Source organism: Numenius arquata, chromosome 7, assembly GCF_964106895.1.
Source record: "Numenius arquata chromosome 7, bNumArq3.hap1.1, whole genome shotgun sequence".
NCBI classification, from domain to species: domain Eukaryota; kingdom Metazoa; phylum Chordata; class Aves; order Charadriiformes; family Scolopacidae; genus Numenius; species Numenius arquata.
Genome location: NC_133582.1, coordinates 19,881,775 through 19,896,503, shown reverse-complemented (window position 1 = coordinate 19,896,503; position 14,729 = coordinate 19,881,775). Strand labels below are relative to the sequence as shown.

Sequence of the window (14,729 nt, the reverse complement as noted above, 5' to 3'; positions counted from 1 at the left end):
ATAAAGAAATTTAATTGCCTTAGTTTAAGGTGAGTATTTTTCTCAACTTACTGGGGCCAGGAGTTAAAAGGCAATTGAAATAATATTTTTTTTCCAAACTTTGTTTTGCAGCTCCAAAATTTTTTTCTGTTTTAGTAGTTGATGGGGAGGAGGAAGTACATGGGTCCTTTTCATAATTTTGTGATTTTTGCATTTGCCCTAATTTTCAATTTGATCTGGCAGATTTAGTCTTCTTACCCTAATCTCTTTCATTCAATTACCAAAGTCTGAGAACAAGTAACTGTTGAACATGGGAAGCTTAACAGAATCTGCTCCACAGGTCCAGGCTAACCTGCCAAACGCTAGTAGGATTTCTTACTGGTAGGTGTAAAGTGAGTTACATGGTAGATGTATGTGGTGGAGCTAACCTGCTGTTTTGCCTTCTGTCCGTGACAAAGCCAGTGTGCCGGGTCCCTTTTTTTCACTCAGGTGCGCTCCTGTGTTTTAAGGAAAAAACTGACTGAAGTAATTGGTTCTTCAGGTTTGACAGTGACTGCTGTGAAGGACTTCGGGGAGTGGAACTTGGAAGCTGGAGCGCTGGTGCTTGCAGACGGAGGCCTGTGTTGCATCGACGAGTTCAATAGTATCAAAGAACATGACAGAACCAGTATCCATGAGGCAATGGAGCAACAAACCATCAGTGTTGCAAAGGCTGGGTAAGTGGCATGTTAACATACGTGATAAGATAATGTAAGATGTTTCTCTTGTATTTACAAGTTACATTTATGTTGGTTTTCACCATCTAAGGACCTAGCTGTATGTAGAGATTACTCATGGCAATATTGCTGAGTTATTTTTGGTATCCTGATCACTGTCTGTCTGTCTAGCTGCTATTCTTTGCTCTGAGAAATGCTGTATATATAATATATATTAATACAATAATTGTGTATATTGTTTAGCTCTTACTGTCTTTCAAGCTAAGACATGCTTTTTATAACATAAAAACGTGATAATTTTTAACAATTTGGAACTATTTCCCTTACCAAATTTCATTCAACCGTCTGTTCACCATACTTTCCTCTAGCTTGGTGTGCAAGCTTAATACAAGGACAACTATCCTGGCAGCAACAAACCCAAAAGGCCATTATGACCCTAATGAGTCTGTCTCTGTCAACATAGCTCTTGGCAGTCCCCTGTTGAGCAGATTTGACCTGGTCTTAGTGTTGTTAGATACAAAGAATGAGGAATGGGACCGCATCATTTCATCTTTCATCTTGCAAAATAAAGGTAAGAGTAGTCTTTTTATATTATAAGGTGTTTGGGTGTTGTTTTTGTGTTTCTTTTTTTTTTTTTTCATTTTCCCACCTTTCAGTTTAGTTTGTTATTCTTAAGTCTTTCATATCCATCATTGTGTGCATTTTTGCTATCGTAATTTCCTGCGGTATGGTTGTTTTCCCAGTAGTAATAAGGTAGAGATCACTAATGAATTAATAGGTGTGAGCTGAAAACACTATACTTTTCATCTGTGATGATTTACAAGAGATTTCATCCCAGATTGGTCAGTAAGTGGATAGTTTCCATCTTGTGCCTTTACATTGCTTGATGTGGAGATCCTACACACCATGCAATTGTACATGTTGTTAAAGGGAAGGTTAATTCAGACAGAACAAATCTGAGGTGCATGTTCTGCAGGGCTCAAGGAATGAAGGATAGTGTTGCCCACATGGAGCTCTGTGCTCTGGAATTGAGGAAGGTGGTGTGATTTGATTTTAACCAGCCCCTTCTCCGTCCACTTCAGGAATATGGCTTTGGTCCCCATTAGGGAAGAAGTGGCTAGAGGAAACTTCAGCTAGCTTCCTTCCCTTCCCAAAATGTTTCCTTGCAATAAATGTTCAGAATACGGCAGGTAGCTTTTTGGCTGCTACAAAGCCAAACGTAAAATGGCCAGAGGAGGTACTGACATTCATGTAGCATTTTACATTTTATGGAATACTAGAGCACTTAGTACTGACTGTACCATCTGGTGGGCAGTGAATCTGACAGCAGTTCTGTTGAAATTACTGGAGGCTTTACTGTGGATTTTGATAGGGGAGGGATCTGGCAGTGTGTACAATTCCACACTGGAATTTGACCGAGTCCTTGAGGACTGGTGTACGGAAGACAACCTGGTATGCCCCAAAAATACAGTAATGTGTCTCTTATAGCCATCTCTCTATTTAAGAGGGATTCTTAGGGAAAAGCTTGATGTCTGTTGTTACAGAGTTACTGACTAGGCAGTTGTTACGCAGGTTGCCCAAGCAAATCAGAAAAGCTCTGGAGCATGGAAAAGATGAAAACCTATTTCTGCCTTATAAAAAGTATACAGCCAAAATTGTCTGATGAGAGCAACCTGATCCTTGTACGCTACTATCAAATGCAGCGTCAGAGCGACTGCAGAAATGCTGCCCGAACTACCATTCGCTTACTAGAGAGTTTGATACGCCTTGCAGAAGGTAAGGCCGCGGCAATTTTATTTTTAGGCTAACGATTAACCTCTATAAAATGAATAGATCAGGAGTATAATTATAGCTAGTAAGCAGAGTAGCGGCTTTTCCATAGAGGTAGGGAAGGTGATTCTTGTGTTACGTTTCTAATCTAAAGAGACTTGAGGCTGGAGATTTTAAATTTGGGAAAGGGTGTTACATTTAGATTATCAACATCAGTTTTAATTTTGCCATTCTCACACTTATAAACTAAAACCACTGGAAGAAATCACATTTCAGAGAAAAATCTCAGAAGTGAAGTGTCTCTATGAAAAGCAATCTCAGTATTTACTTGACTTCATTTGAGTCCTGGGTTGCCATTCTACCCAGCTTGAGGAAAGGTGTCAAGTGTTTGCTCCTATCTTAAAATTGTATATTTTTGTTTCCTTAAGTGTCAGTAATGAAGTCTGTGTTTTGCAATATGACTTTAACATTTCCAACTCTGAGTTGGAAGCAGTAGGTCTTTTTCTTAACATGATTTTGTTCTATAAAATGGCATATCAAATATTTTCAGGATGAATTTAAAAGAATGTGTTGTATTTTTGTAGAACAGTAATAAATGGTCTTTATGCTTTTATATGCTGGTCAGCAATGTGATGCTTCCTGCATTAGATGTTTATATTTTGTTCTCCATTTTGGGGGGAAAGTATTTAACTGAAAGACATTCCTAACTTGATCGTGGGGGATCTGCATGTTATTTTCACATTCTTATGCATTCACACAATTTGGGGCTCTTAGTAGTATTGCTTTCTTTCAAAGTATTATATGGATGGTATTAATTAACCTGTGTTTCTTTTGCTGAATAAGAACAGTATGTGTTTCCACAGCCAATTAGGAGGAGAGCTTCATGTGGTAAATTATTTGCATTATATCCATTTACAAAAAATCAGTTTTGTTTTGCTGACTTAAAAAAAGGAAGGAAAAAAAAAATAAAGCTATTGTAGAGAAAAGCATTTTAAATAATACTAAATTTGTGATGCAGACCAGTTGGAGGAAATCAAGCCTTTTCTGACCTGTGATGAAAATTAGACTTAATTTTTCACTTTATGGTGATGACATGTACCTATATGGATAGGGATGTTTCGTATCACGCTCTTTGTTGTGATATCCAGCACTTTACATTTTTTAGCTCTAGCATTTTGAGCATCTTTATTCAAACTGTCGCTGTAACTGTAATCCAGAAAGCACAGAACATTCTTTACTAGTAAAACTAAGCCTTCCAATTCCTGTTGAAGTTGACACTGAAATGAAAAGGATTGTATTAATTTTTAAGTTTGGGCTATACACCAGTGTTTGAAGAGCTGAAGAAATTTGAAGAAATACACTGTCCCTTCTAGTACAGAAAATTGCTTTTTGCCTTTGGTAACACTTGCTTTCAGTACCCGTTTATTTTTTTTTTTTATAGCTCATGCCCGGTTGATGTTTAGGGATACCGTTACTTTGGAAGATGCTATAACTGTGGTATCAGTGATGGAATCTTCTATGCAGGTACGGTTTCTTGCACTGCCATTGGTGCAGTACCACATTTAAGGGATTCAGTTTGTCATGTAGGTATATGCCAGCTTCCTTCGTCTCTTCAGAGAGGATTTCATGGACTCATGGAAAGTTAGTCATCAGAGGCCTTGACAAGTCATTTTTAGTCCATCTTGATTATTAAAATCCTAAAACAGAGACTATACTGAAAAATCAGAATTGGTGATAAAGGCCTGGTACCTTTTTTAATAGACTTTTCAGTCTAAGTGAAGTTTTGGTGTAATATTGACTTTTGGTAACCTACATTTTAGATACCTTTTGAGCCAGAAATTATGTCTATATTGCTGTGTTTAATAGCCTCTGATGGGTTTTTCTTCCACAGTGTTATCTTACCACTCATGAACTAGGTATGAGAGAACAAAATCTTTCTTTTTGGAGGAAGTTTGGAACAGTTCCCAAGACCTAATAAAGGGAAGGTCTTTATTTTATTTTGCCATTATTTTGCCATTTTATTTTTTTTTTATTTTATTATTTTGCCACTTTATTTTGCCATTAGATCATTTTAAAATATGTTGGTGGTGATCCTAAAACTCAGAACTAATTTTACTCTGAGAAACCTTGAAAGTCCAAAACTTTGATTGCACTGAAAATTGTGCATTCCAATTATCACATGGATTTGTGTAATGTTTCTGTGTAAAAAGGCATTTAAAAATGTGGAAGGCCAGATTTGAGTTTACTTTAACATTGTCAGGTTGAATATAAAGAAAAAGCAACACATTTAGAATTGATAAAAGGAATGTGATGTGAATCCGATAGAGACATTTTTAATGGCAATAATATAAATGCTATTACTTCAGATAGAATATTTTTAAGAGAAATAAATCTTCATGCTTTGGAGTAGAAAAAAAATTACCATAAGCAGATTACCCAAATTTTTATGCATGGGGGTTTTTAGTAAGTCTGAAATGCTTGGGTTTGGCTCTGTCAGAGATGGCGTACTCCACTGCACAGATGACTGCTGTGATCCAAAATGGCACTTCCTGTGTTTCTGCATAGATTGATATGAATATATTCAAATTAAAACAATTTTATATAGCACCCGTTAGCTCAATGGACCTTAAAGACCTTTGCAGGAGTAGATATACTCCTTTTTTGGAGATAAAGCTCTTCAGGATAGATACAGAAAGTCACATACGGCAGGTAGGTACTTGTGATCTCCCTTGTTCTTTCATTGAGGGTTGGGAGACTAGTTGCAGTTTGTGCCATGGATAATCTACTGCAGAGTGTAGCAAATGGAATTTGTCTCAAAAATACTACAGGGCCTGACCTTATTAAGGAACAAAAGATTATTTCGCTGTCTGCTGCAATCCATCTTGCACTGTTTTGAAGAGCTCAGCTTTTCAATGACAGCACTGCATCTAATTTAAAATAAGAAGCTGTACTAATGTATCCAGTTGAGACAGCAGAAGATATCACATAAGTGTTCATTAACTGTAATTAAACCTGTAATTAACTAGATGGGAATTTGATGGGACAGTGGTTTCGAAGCAATATGGTTTTGGATATAAGAAATCTGAAATACTCAATTTTTTTTTCATAACAGAGCAAAAAAGTGTAATGCATGTATATAATAATAATAATAATGAATGTGTATTGTCATCTGTGCATCCCTGTATCTCATCAGCACGAATAAGTGTTAAAAAAAAAGTATTTTAACTGTGGGTCACTTCATATTTATAAACCCCTGCCCTCAAGGGCTGCAGTTCGCATGACAAACATCTATCTAATAAGAGGCAGTGAGAAATTTGCCTGAATTATGACCGCAGAGGACTACCTGGGAGTAGCTAGTATGCTCATCGAATTGGCTCCACTCTTTATTTCTTATGAGCATGTAGGCAAATGCCTTCATCTTTGCTAGAAATCTGCAAATTTGAGATCTGCTTTTTAAGGCCAAATTTTACTTTCCTCCTGAAAGTATAAATGAATCACTGAAACAGTTTCTTTTTGAAGAAAGTGATTTATTTGTTTTATTTCAAGAATGAAAGTAACATGCAAAAGTTTATTTTCAGAAATTGATTTCTTCTCTAGAAGAAAAAAACCTTTATGTATAGATCCATCCTGTGTTCCCTGCCTAATTGTCAGTCTGTAGAATGAGGCTGTAAATGGGGAAGCACCAGTGTCATTCCTGAAGTACTGGCTGCCACCTTTCAGCTCAGCAAACTGTCTTCAACACCGTCTTTGCAATTTCTACAAAAACTTCTATTCTTCTTGGTATAAAATAAAAGTTCTCAGGTCAGTGTTCAGATATTTCTTGTGAGCCCTCTTGGGAAGAAGGACTATCACATTTTCATCACCAACCTAGTTCATTGGGGATTTTTTGTTGGTTTTGTCCTCTAGTTCACCATTCTTTTTCTGTTTCCTACTTTGTGTTGAGGATATTCTAATCCTCCCTGGCTTGATCTTTTCTTTGCCTTATTTCCTCTTTGTTAACATTGTCTCTTTCTTTCTCTTGGTCATGTTTTTGTCCTTCTTTTATTCCTTTTCCAATCCCTCTCCCTTTACTCCTTTTTTACATTTTGTCTTCCCATCCTCAGGCACTTTTACATCCTTCCTTTCTGCTAGCTTTCCCTGTAATACTTTCTTTTTTCTCTCTCTGTTCTAGATCCCCTGCCCTCAGTTCCACAGCATATTATCTCATATGACTACCTTCCTCTACTCAAAATGATATATCAGAGTCTCAGAGGGGCAGATATCTCAGAGACGTAAGCACCAGCACAGGAATGAAACTTCACAGATATCTTAAATCCCACTTAGAATTTCACACACATACACACACAAACGAACATTTAAAAGAAGCTCATTGTGATGGCCAAGTAAAGCACTGAAAAGCCAGTGAGGACAAGACATAATTGTACCCCTTGGGCATATATCTCAAGATACATAATTGTGTATTCCTTTTTTTTTTCCATTGAATCCTTAGGTCACAGATTGACAGTACTCAAGCCAAAACCCAACTGTCCTTTGTCAGTGTTTTGCTCAATGTTTTGTTTATTACCTGCTCTTCTAAAGGTAGAATTCTCAATTTCTTCATGTGTTTTCCTGTGGAATTCATCTCCGGTGTATTTTTTTCAGAAATATCAATTCACTTATCTTCACACAGTCCTTGTGATGGGATGGTGCTACTCCTGTTCTGTGGTCTGGAGCTGAATTCTGCACAATCCAGAAGGTTGTCCACTGGAGCATATACCATGAGAGATGTTTAGGGCCCCAGTTTCAGAGTAGTAGCACTTTGAGTTGAGCACGTTCCCCATTGACTGCAGTTTCCTTCTGTGCACACACCACATCAGGATCCCAGTTACAGATTTACTGTCTTTCAAAACCTTTGCTTAACTGGCTCATTATGAAACACAAGAACTGGAACTTATCATCAGAGATAGAATCTAGTTCTCCGTGGCTTCTTCTGTCCAAACCAAGAGACTGGACTTTCCTTTTTACAATCCTAGCCTCATTAACTATGAACCTTCCAGTCCTTAAAACAAACACGGCAGAGAGGTTCTGCAACAACCTTTTCCATGACTACACACTAATGCTTCTACATGGAACTGATCTGTCACGTTCCTGAAATGACACATGAAAAAAAGCCCAAGTGTTAACTTGCATTAATGATTGCATGGACAGCCTTAGTTCTAGCACTGCGTGGTGTTAGAGGGCTTTAATTAGCCACCAGGATGATGTTTTTTCAATGTAAATTTTTTTTTAGTACAAAATTTCAAAACGGAAGAACCAGAAATTGCCACAAATGAAAATGTGGGGTCCATGTGATGCCATACATAGCAATTTCTGGTTCTGGAGAATCCGTTGACTTTTGCTGTTGCTCTCATGGCACTTGATACCCATCCTGTTCATCAGTTGTATTGAGCTTTATAGATTAGACAGGAGCGGTAAATGCTAGCTAATCTGTGGCAAAATAGAGGGGTTGTTGTGTAGTTTTGTTGGTGTTTTTTTCCAAAGAGCAATTAACTACAGAGCTGTTCCAGATTATTTGTTGTGGAACAAATCACTTTGTGCAGATGCTCTGTTCTGATAAAAACTACTTCATTCTCACAAGGCACAGCAAAAGTGTCCCAGATTAAAATCACCTGCTCTCTGGAATTATTCCTGAATAGTTAGGTACTCTTAAAGAGCTATTGAGAAATACTTCTGCCAGTCAATTTACCCTGTGTTGACAAGCCTTAATACCCAGGTCTTTCCATTCAAATAATTAGGCAAAGCTAATGAAAACTTCTGCCAGTCAGAACTTCCTCGGTTATAAAAGTTGCTCACATGGGCATAATTTTTACAAGGTATTTGGAAGACTTCTTTAATCCTAATTTCCATTTTTAGTCATGATGTTGTTAAGCCTTAGGTGGACTTTCCATTTTTTGTATCCATAAAAATAAACCAGTACAAGTAAACTGCAGGCTTGATCATATAATTGCTTTATGTGTATGAGCAACTTTGCCCCTGTGAGCAGACCTAATAGGATTATTTGTGTGAATACAGTTACTCAGTAAATATTTGCTGCCTTAAGCTTTAAAATAAGGGACAATTTTGTATAAAATGGACTCTGCTGTTTAAATTCAGTGCTGAATAATAAAGATAGCTTCCTTTTTGTTTTGTTTTTTTTTTTTAATCTCTTTGCTGACATAGGGGGGTGCACTTCTCGGAGGCATCAATGCCTTACACACCTCATTTCCAGAAAATCCAATGGCGCAGTACCGAACACAGTGTGAACTCATATTGGAGCGACTGGAGCTGCAAGATCTTCTGCACAAAGAGCTACAAAGACTTGACAGGTTATAATATGCAAAGTAACAAAATAATTCAAATAGAATTGTTTGACAGTAATATCTGGAGAGGGTCTAAAAATAGAATCGGACGTTGGGAGGGGACTTGTTTAGAGGACATGGATAATCGGGGAGATTGTTATAAAGTAGCACTCTGAGATAATCACAAGATATTTCTCCTTCTGAGTTACAGAATTTACAAAAAATTTAAGAACATTTTAATCAGTTCCCAACTCATATCTCAGTTCTATGCTCAGATAAGTTTCAGTGGAGCTTCTTAGGGTCAAAATGGCAGATTCTGTAGCTGAGCAAGTAATCTTATATAACCTTTTGTTACTTCCTTGGTAAAATACAGCAGATCTGCTTCATATTTTTTAAGCCTTCTTTTGTGTTGGTCTTGCCAGGATCCTTCCCTTTCTTTTAATGGAAAATACGAGCCTGAATCAAAGTTCTGTTCTTTTGGGTGATTTTTGATTTTTTTATACACTGGAATTTTCACTATCTCTACTTTTCAGCTCACTGCAATAATCTTTGGAAAGTCTATTTGCTGTTATTAATAGAAAACTTGTAGGGTACTGAGGTTGAGAGGAAAACACTAGGATTGGAAGGAAATAAAACACAAAAAAACCCCCAACATTTGTTTCCTGAAATGAGGTTAGGCTCTAAAGAAACTCTTACTTTCTTATTGTTAAAGGAAGATAAAAGATTAATGTTATCGAACCAAATGGAGTAAGAACAGCTGGGAAGATACACTTTTTCCTTGAAATATTTTTTCAGACTTACTTTGTAACTAATAGTAAGGACATCTTAAATAACCACAGAGACAATAAAAGCAGATGAAAGTGGGGTATGTCCAACAGACAGACAAAAGCTAGTTTAAAACAGAGGTGTTATAAGGGATGACAGAAGTGTAGGATGGGGTGGGAGATCAAATACAAAGACAGGATCAGGTCTGAGTTTGACCTTCCTGGCAGGGGCTTGTGTTATCTGCTCCAAAGGCCTTCTAATGAAGAGGATTTTCCATTGCCATTGGTAGTCTGTTCCATTAATGCTCCATCATAATGCTCATAAAAGTTTTCCCAGTATCTCACTGAATCCCCTGTGATGCAAATCGAGCTGATTTCTTCTTCCCCCTCTTAAGCAGCTTAGAGAATATTAAATGATTGTCCTCTTTAAAACAACCTGTTCTGTATTAGACTTGTCCCATGCATTCCCCCTGAACTATATTTCAATAAAACAAGCATGTATCTTTCAGCCCTTCTTGATGAGTCAGATAATTTCTGCTACTTTCCATCAAAATTCTACAAATAAGCGTATTAGTAAATAATGATAGGAATGATTCTAAAACATACATGTCAATATAGTGTTTTCTCTCTCATACCACAGGACCTGCTCATAATGCTTAGGGATCATTTCACCTACACTAATGCAGTCACTTTGGGGATGGAATGTGGCTGCTCTTCACTCATGGTTAGAATCACTACTTAGCGAAAAGTAGAATGCTGTCTCCCTTGGAAATGAGGTGTTTAGGTACAACAGTCAGAATGTCAGCTATACTGAGATTGGAGGGAACCCTCATTCTAGCACCTCTGTTGTTTAGGAGAACCCTGAGAATATTAATAGCCACAGACAGTGATAATTAAGATCTGAGATGTTTTCATTCTATCATGTGGAGGTTTTGACCTGTTGAGTTCATAGCGATTGAGAGAAAACTGTCAGCAACCACTATTCCAAATAATACCTAGATATTATATCCATTGCGATAACTCATTTGAGGCTTTGCTTTGTGCAGGATGAAATCTAATGAGGTTCCTGTTCTAGAAGATACACTTATAGAATATATAATTCCTAAAGGACTCTAGCAATGGCTGTAAGCTGTTTGGGATTTGGGTTTTTCTGTTTGGTTTCCCAAGGAAATGAAGTTTAGGTGGTTGCTTTCTCTGTCCATCTGCCTTTGTTCTGTTGGGGGCACTAAATTCTGCCATGTACTGCAGAAGGTGCTGAAAGATCACAGACTGCAACACCAGCTTTCAGAGCTATATGTGAAACTTAATAATGCATTTTTGTGACCTACATTATTTGTAGCTTTTCACTATTCATACATATTAAGCGTCACTAATGCAATGAAGAAACGAAAAGAAAATAAAAATAAATTACTATTGCTTTTTTTTTTTTCATTCCGTAGATTACAAAAGGAAAATCCATGCCAACTGCAGCCTGCAGACACAAGTTTCAGTACTACTGCAAGATGCGTGGACAGGGATACATTTGGGCAGTCAAAGCAAATGCCTCAGTCAGAACCTTCAAATCAACAAGATAATAACTCCAGGCCATGGCCTTGTTTGCCCGAAGGCCCCTGCGAAGGGGATATACAACTAGAACCCTTGTGCAACCCAGTGCATGGGAATAACAAAACCACAAAACACTTGATTAAACATAGTAAGAGAGGTGATGATGGCAGCCTGGCATGGTTTGACAGCCTGGACGAGAGCAACACTGATGCTGAAGAAGCTTTTCAGAAAAAGTCTCCAGTGCCCAGGATATCTCCAGATAACTTGGCTTCAAAAGCCCTGCTTAAAAAACCATCCTGTTCTGGAGAAAGAACCGCTTCAATACCAAGGAAGGGAAATGGAATGAGAGAGTCACTGGCAACTGTGAATCTACGTGCTCCTTTGGAACAGGACGAAGTTTCCAAGATAAGCAAGAAAAGGACCGAAGAACATAACTCTTCTTCTTCAGAAGCAAATATTCAAGCCCCAGCATCGCCAAGCGCTAGTTTGCAGGATTCAGTTATTACACAATGGGTGTCTAAACGCTGGCAGAGACTGCACACGGAGAAATCACGTGGATTCTTTACCAGTACACAGGACCCCGAGGCAAAGGCCCTTCCTTCAGTATTACCTGTATCTGGCCTGATGGATCTTTCAAGTGATGCAGATTCTGTGCTAGGGGAGGAAAAGAACAGCATATCCGTAGCAGCAAAAACTGAATCAATTTCCATGAGAAAACGAAGTAAAGGTGAAATAGTGAAGGAAGCAAAGGTAATAAGTTCCCATGAGCCAGAAATCCTTGACAGTGAAAGTCCTCCAGCAGCTAAACTAGCTAAGTTTTCTTTCAGACCAAGGACAAAACTTGATCATTCTTCAGAGAGGAAAAATGAAGAATTTTCTCTTTTTCAGAGTGAAACTATTTTTAATCCCGGAGAGCAGGTCCAGGGAGAGCAACTGCCAGCAGAATGCTGCCGCCCTGAGAAATGCAAGACGACATTGACTCGCTTAGGAAAAAATAGTTTGGAAAAACAATCGATTGATAATAAAGGGGGGGAAGAGCAGCAGAGTCAGGCCTTAGGGAAAGAGGTCAGAGGAGGTGTAACAGTACTCTCTGATGTCAGTTTTGATGCTGTGTCATCTCCACCCACTGTAAAGAAAAGGGAGGGAGAGGAGAAGCTTGGTGGCCCAAGCACAGGGAAGGTGCGCTCCAGCACATTAGCCAAACTGTCAACATTCTCCTTTGCATCACGTCCTGAGTCAAAATTGGGAACCTCACCTGCCATTAAGATTGACACTAACAAGGAGAGCCGTAGCCCATTGCTGAAGGCGCACGTGAGCAATCCTAGCAGAAGGAAGAGTTTTGCCTTGGGAAATGCCAGTAAAGCCAGCGTGGTCACACAGAAATCTCTCTTCTCGATAGCAGAGCTGGATGATGATACATTAGATTTTGATTGGGATGAAGAAGTTAGGAAAAATCCAAGCACATAACGTGTATATCCTCCAAATTACTTAACATGCAGTTCTTCTGAATCTCCATCCTTCTATCAATTGTATCCGTAGTTCAGAAAGCATTTAAAAACAATCATTCTGGACCTCTGTTGATACCAATGAACACACTTTCTTTAAGGGCCGTATACTTTACATAAGCTGCATATACTGTACGCCCAGAGAGACTTTTAGTTTTCTAAACTCTTCCCAAGACTATTCCTGTCAGTTGACCATTTTGATTGACCTGATGTAACCTGAAGACTTGTGTGGTTATGTTCATATATCCAAAGTACAGTGAACTTGCAGAAGAGCACACTTAATTGACTGTTACTCTTGATTTCATGTGATGGTTAGAACCGTATGTGATTCAGATTATCCTTCCAAATGACTATGCTATGCCACTTTAGAAAAATGATGATGCTAAAGCTATGTCGTTACATTTTGTTCGTCTATATGTGCTGCTTGTCTCAGCGTAGTTAGCAATATTGTGATTTATCATCATGCTATGGTAAGTATTTCTGTATTATCAGTATCATGACGATTTTGCTGCATCTCTGGTTACTGTGCTCCTTGTCGCACTGCTGATGTTGAAGATACAGATCGAGAGCTTTTTGTTTCTGTTTTTTTAATTTCCGTTTTAAATACACTGGTTCAGTTATCTGTGTCTGTATTCTGGGTCATTTTATCCGAACTCAAATCTGTAATAAACATACAGTTCTCCACTGCAGAGAACAAATTTCAGGTGATTGAACGGGAGTCTTCAGTAACCAGGGTAACTTTAATGCGGGCATTAAGCCCTGGCATATCAGCTACAATTCAAATCTACCGGCTTGGTGAAAAGCTTCCCTAGTGTAGCGTGGTTCTAACTCAGATAATGTTTACTTGACTATTTTAGTTGTGATTATAGAGTTTTACTGCATCTGATACGCAGTTCATCTTCTGTAGCATGCTGCATCCTATGTCACTCATTTGTCTAATGGGAAATTAATCTACTAATGTACTACATGTTTACAGAGAAAGGTGAGCCTTAAATGTCTTTCCGTGACTTGCCTGCAGTGTTTCTGCTGTGTTTGAATTCTCCACAGAATGTTCTTGTTATTACCTGCAAGGTAAACAAGGAACGGAGTGGTTGCTTACAGCACGGTAAATCCTTTGGGAGGCTTGGTAGCACAAAGAAGTTCTGATTCTCTCTTGATTTGCTTAAATTTAGCAGTAGCTCCCTTGAAACCAAGTGAGTTAAAATACTGCAAAATTTCAGAGGATGAGGGAGTGTGAGGCCCAAGCACTTTGGTGTGATACAGTGAAATCATGAGAGCAGTAATCATGGTAGTTGGCTTACTGTTAAGTGTTTGGGAAAACGACAGAAACGTTACTGACCAAACTGATGGTGTGGTAGTTCCTCCACTGGAAACATCACATCAGTCCAAAGAAGTGGAATTTACCCACCTTCCTCTCAGAGCACACGGCCACCCCTTCCTGTTCCTTCTCACAAAGACCTACGCCAGGGTGAGGGTGACCTGCACTCAGGACTGCCCATGGAAGTCAGAAATTTCCTACAGGATGCTGTGTCTATGGTGAAACTGGAGAAGGGTGAAGAGTCCTGGAGCTATTAAGAATCCTGGAGCTATTAACATTTATGATTGTCTTCCTACTTGAATTTTCACAGGCCAGCTAAAGGCATAGTTTCCCATCATCACAGGACCTGCATCAAGTTCTTGCATGGTGGTCTCGTTTACAATCAAAAATCCTCCTTGCTAGCTGTTTGGTTTGATGGATGTTGCGAAGTGGCCAGTGCAAAGCCAGAACATGGCTACTGAATCCCCACAGTCAAGCATCATGAGCTTTCTCTACCGTGCGAAATGATAAAAATATTAGTCGAGAAATTTCACCCACCTGTGCCGGAAATACTGTTTTATTCATCACTTCCTACAGATCAGTAGCTAGGGCCCCATCTAATGTAATTTGCTATGTAAAGTTACGTGATGAGCTGCTCCTAAGAACTGCAGGACCTTTTCCTAAATATTCCTTTGTGGGAGGCTGGTTGACTTTCTCCCCTCTGCCCAGTGGAAATTAGAGCTTTCTTGAAATCAGTGGAGTCATAGTGGCACAAAACTGAGTTGAAAGTCAAGCTCAAAACTTCCTTCATATTCTCCATGCTTATGCTGTGTTTG

The 14,729-nt window shown here is 38.6% G+C and overlaps 1 protein-coding gene across 1 annotated transcript in view; it reads left to right on the top strand.

The window, feature by feature from the left end:
- Positions 1–13,215, top strand: part of MCM9 (minichromosome maintenance 9 homologous recombination repair factor) — a 46,911-nt gene extending 33,696 nt beyond the window's left edge. The window contains exons 8-13 of the mRNA XM_074150279.1: positions 521–695; positions 1,064–1,266; positions 2,268–2,471; positions 3,907–3,989; positions 8,664–8,809; positions 10,986–13,215. Coding sequence (XP_074006380.1) covers positions 521–695; positions 1,064–1,266; positions 2,268–2,471; positions 3,907–3,989; positions 8,664–8,809; positions 10,986–12,558 — 2,384 coding nt within the window. The 3' untranslated portion in view covers positions 12,559–13,215. The remainder of the gene's footprint in view (positions 1–520; positions 696–1,063; positions 1,267–2,267; positions 2,472–3,906; positions 3,990–8,663; positions 8,810–10,985) is intronic.
- The last annotated feature ends 1,514 nt before the right edge of the window (positions 13,216–14,729 follow it).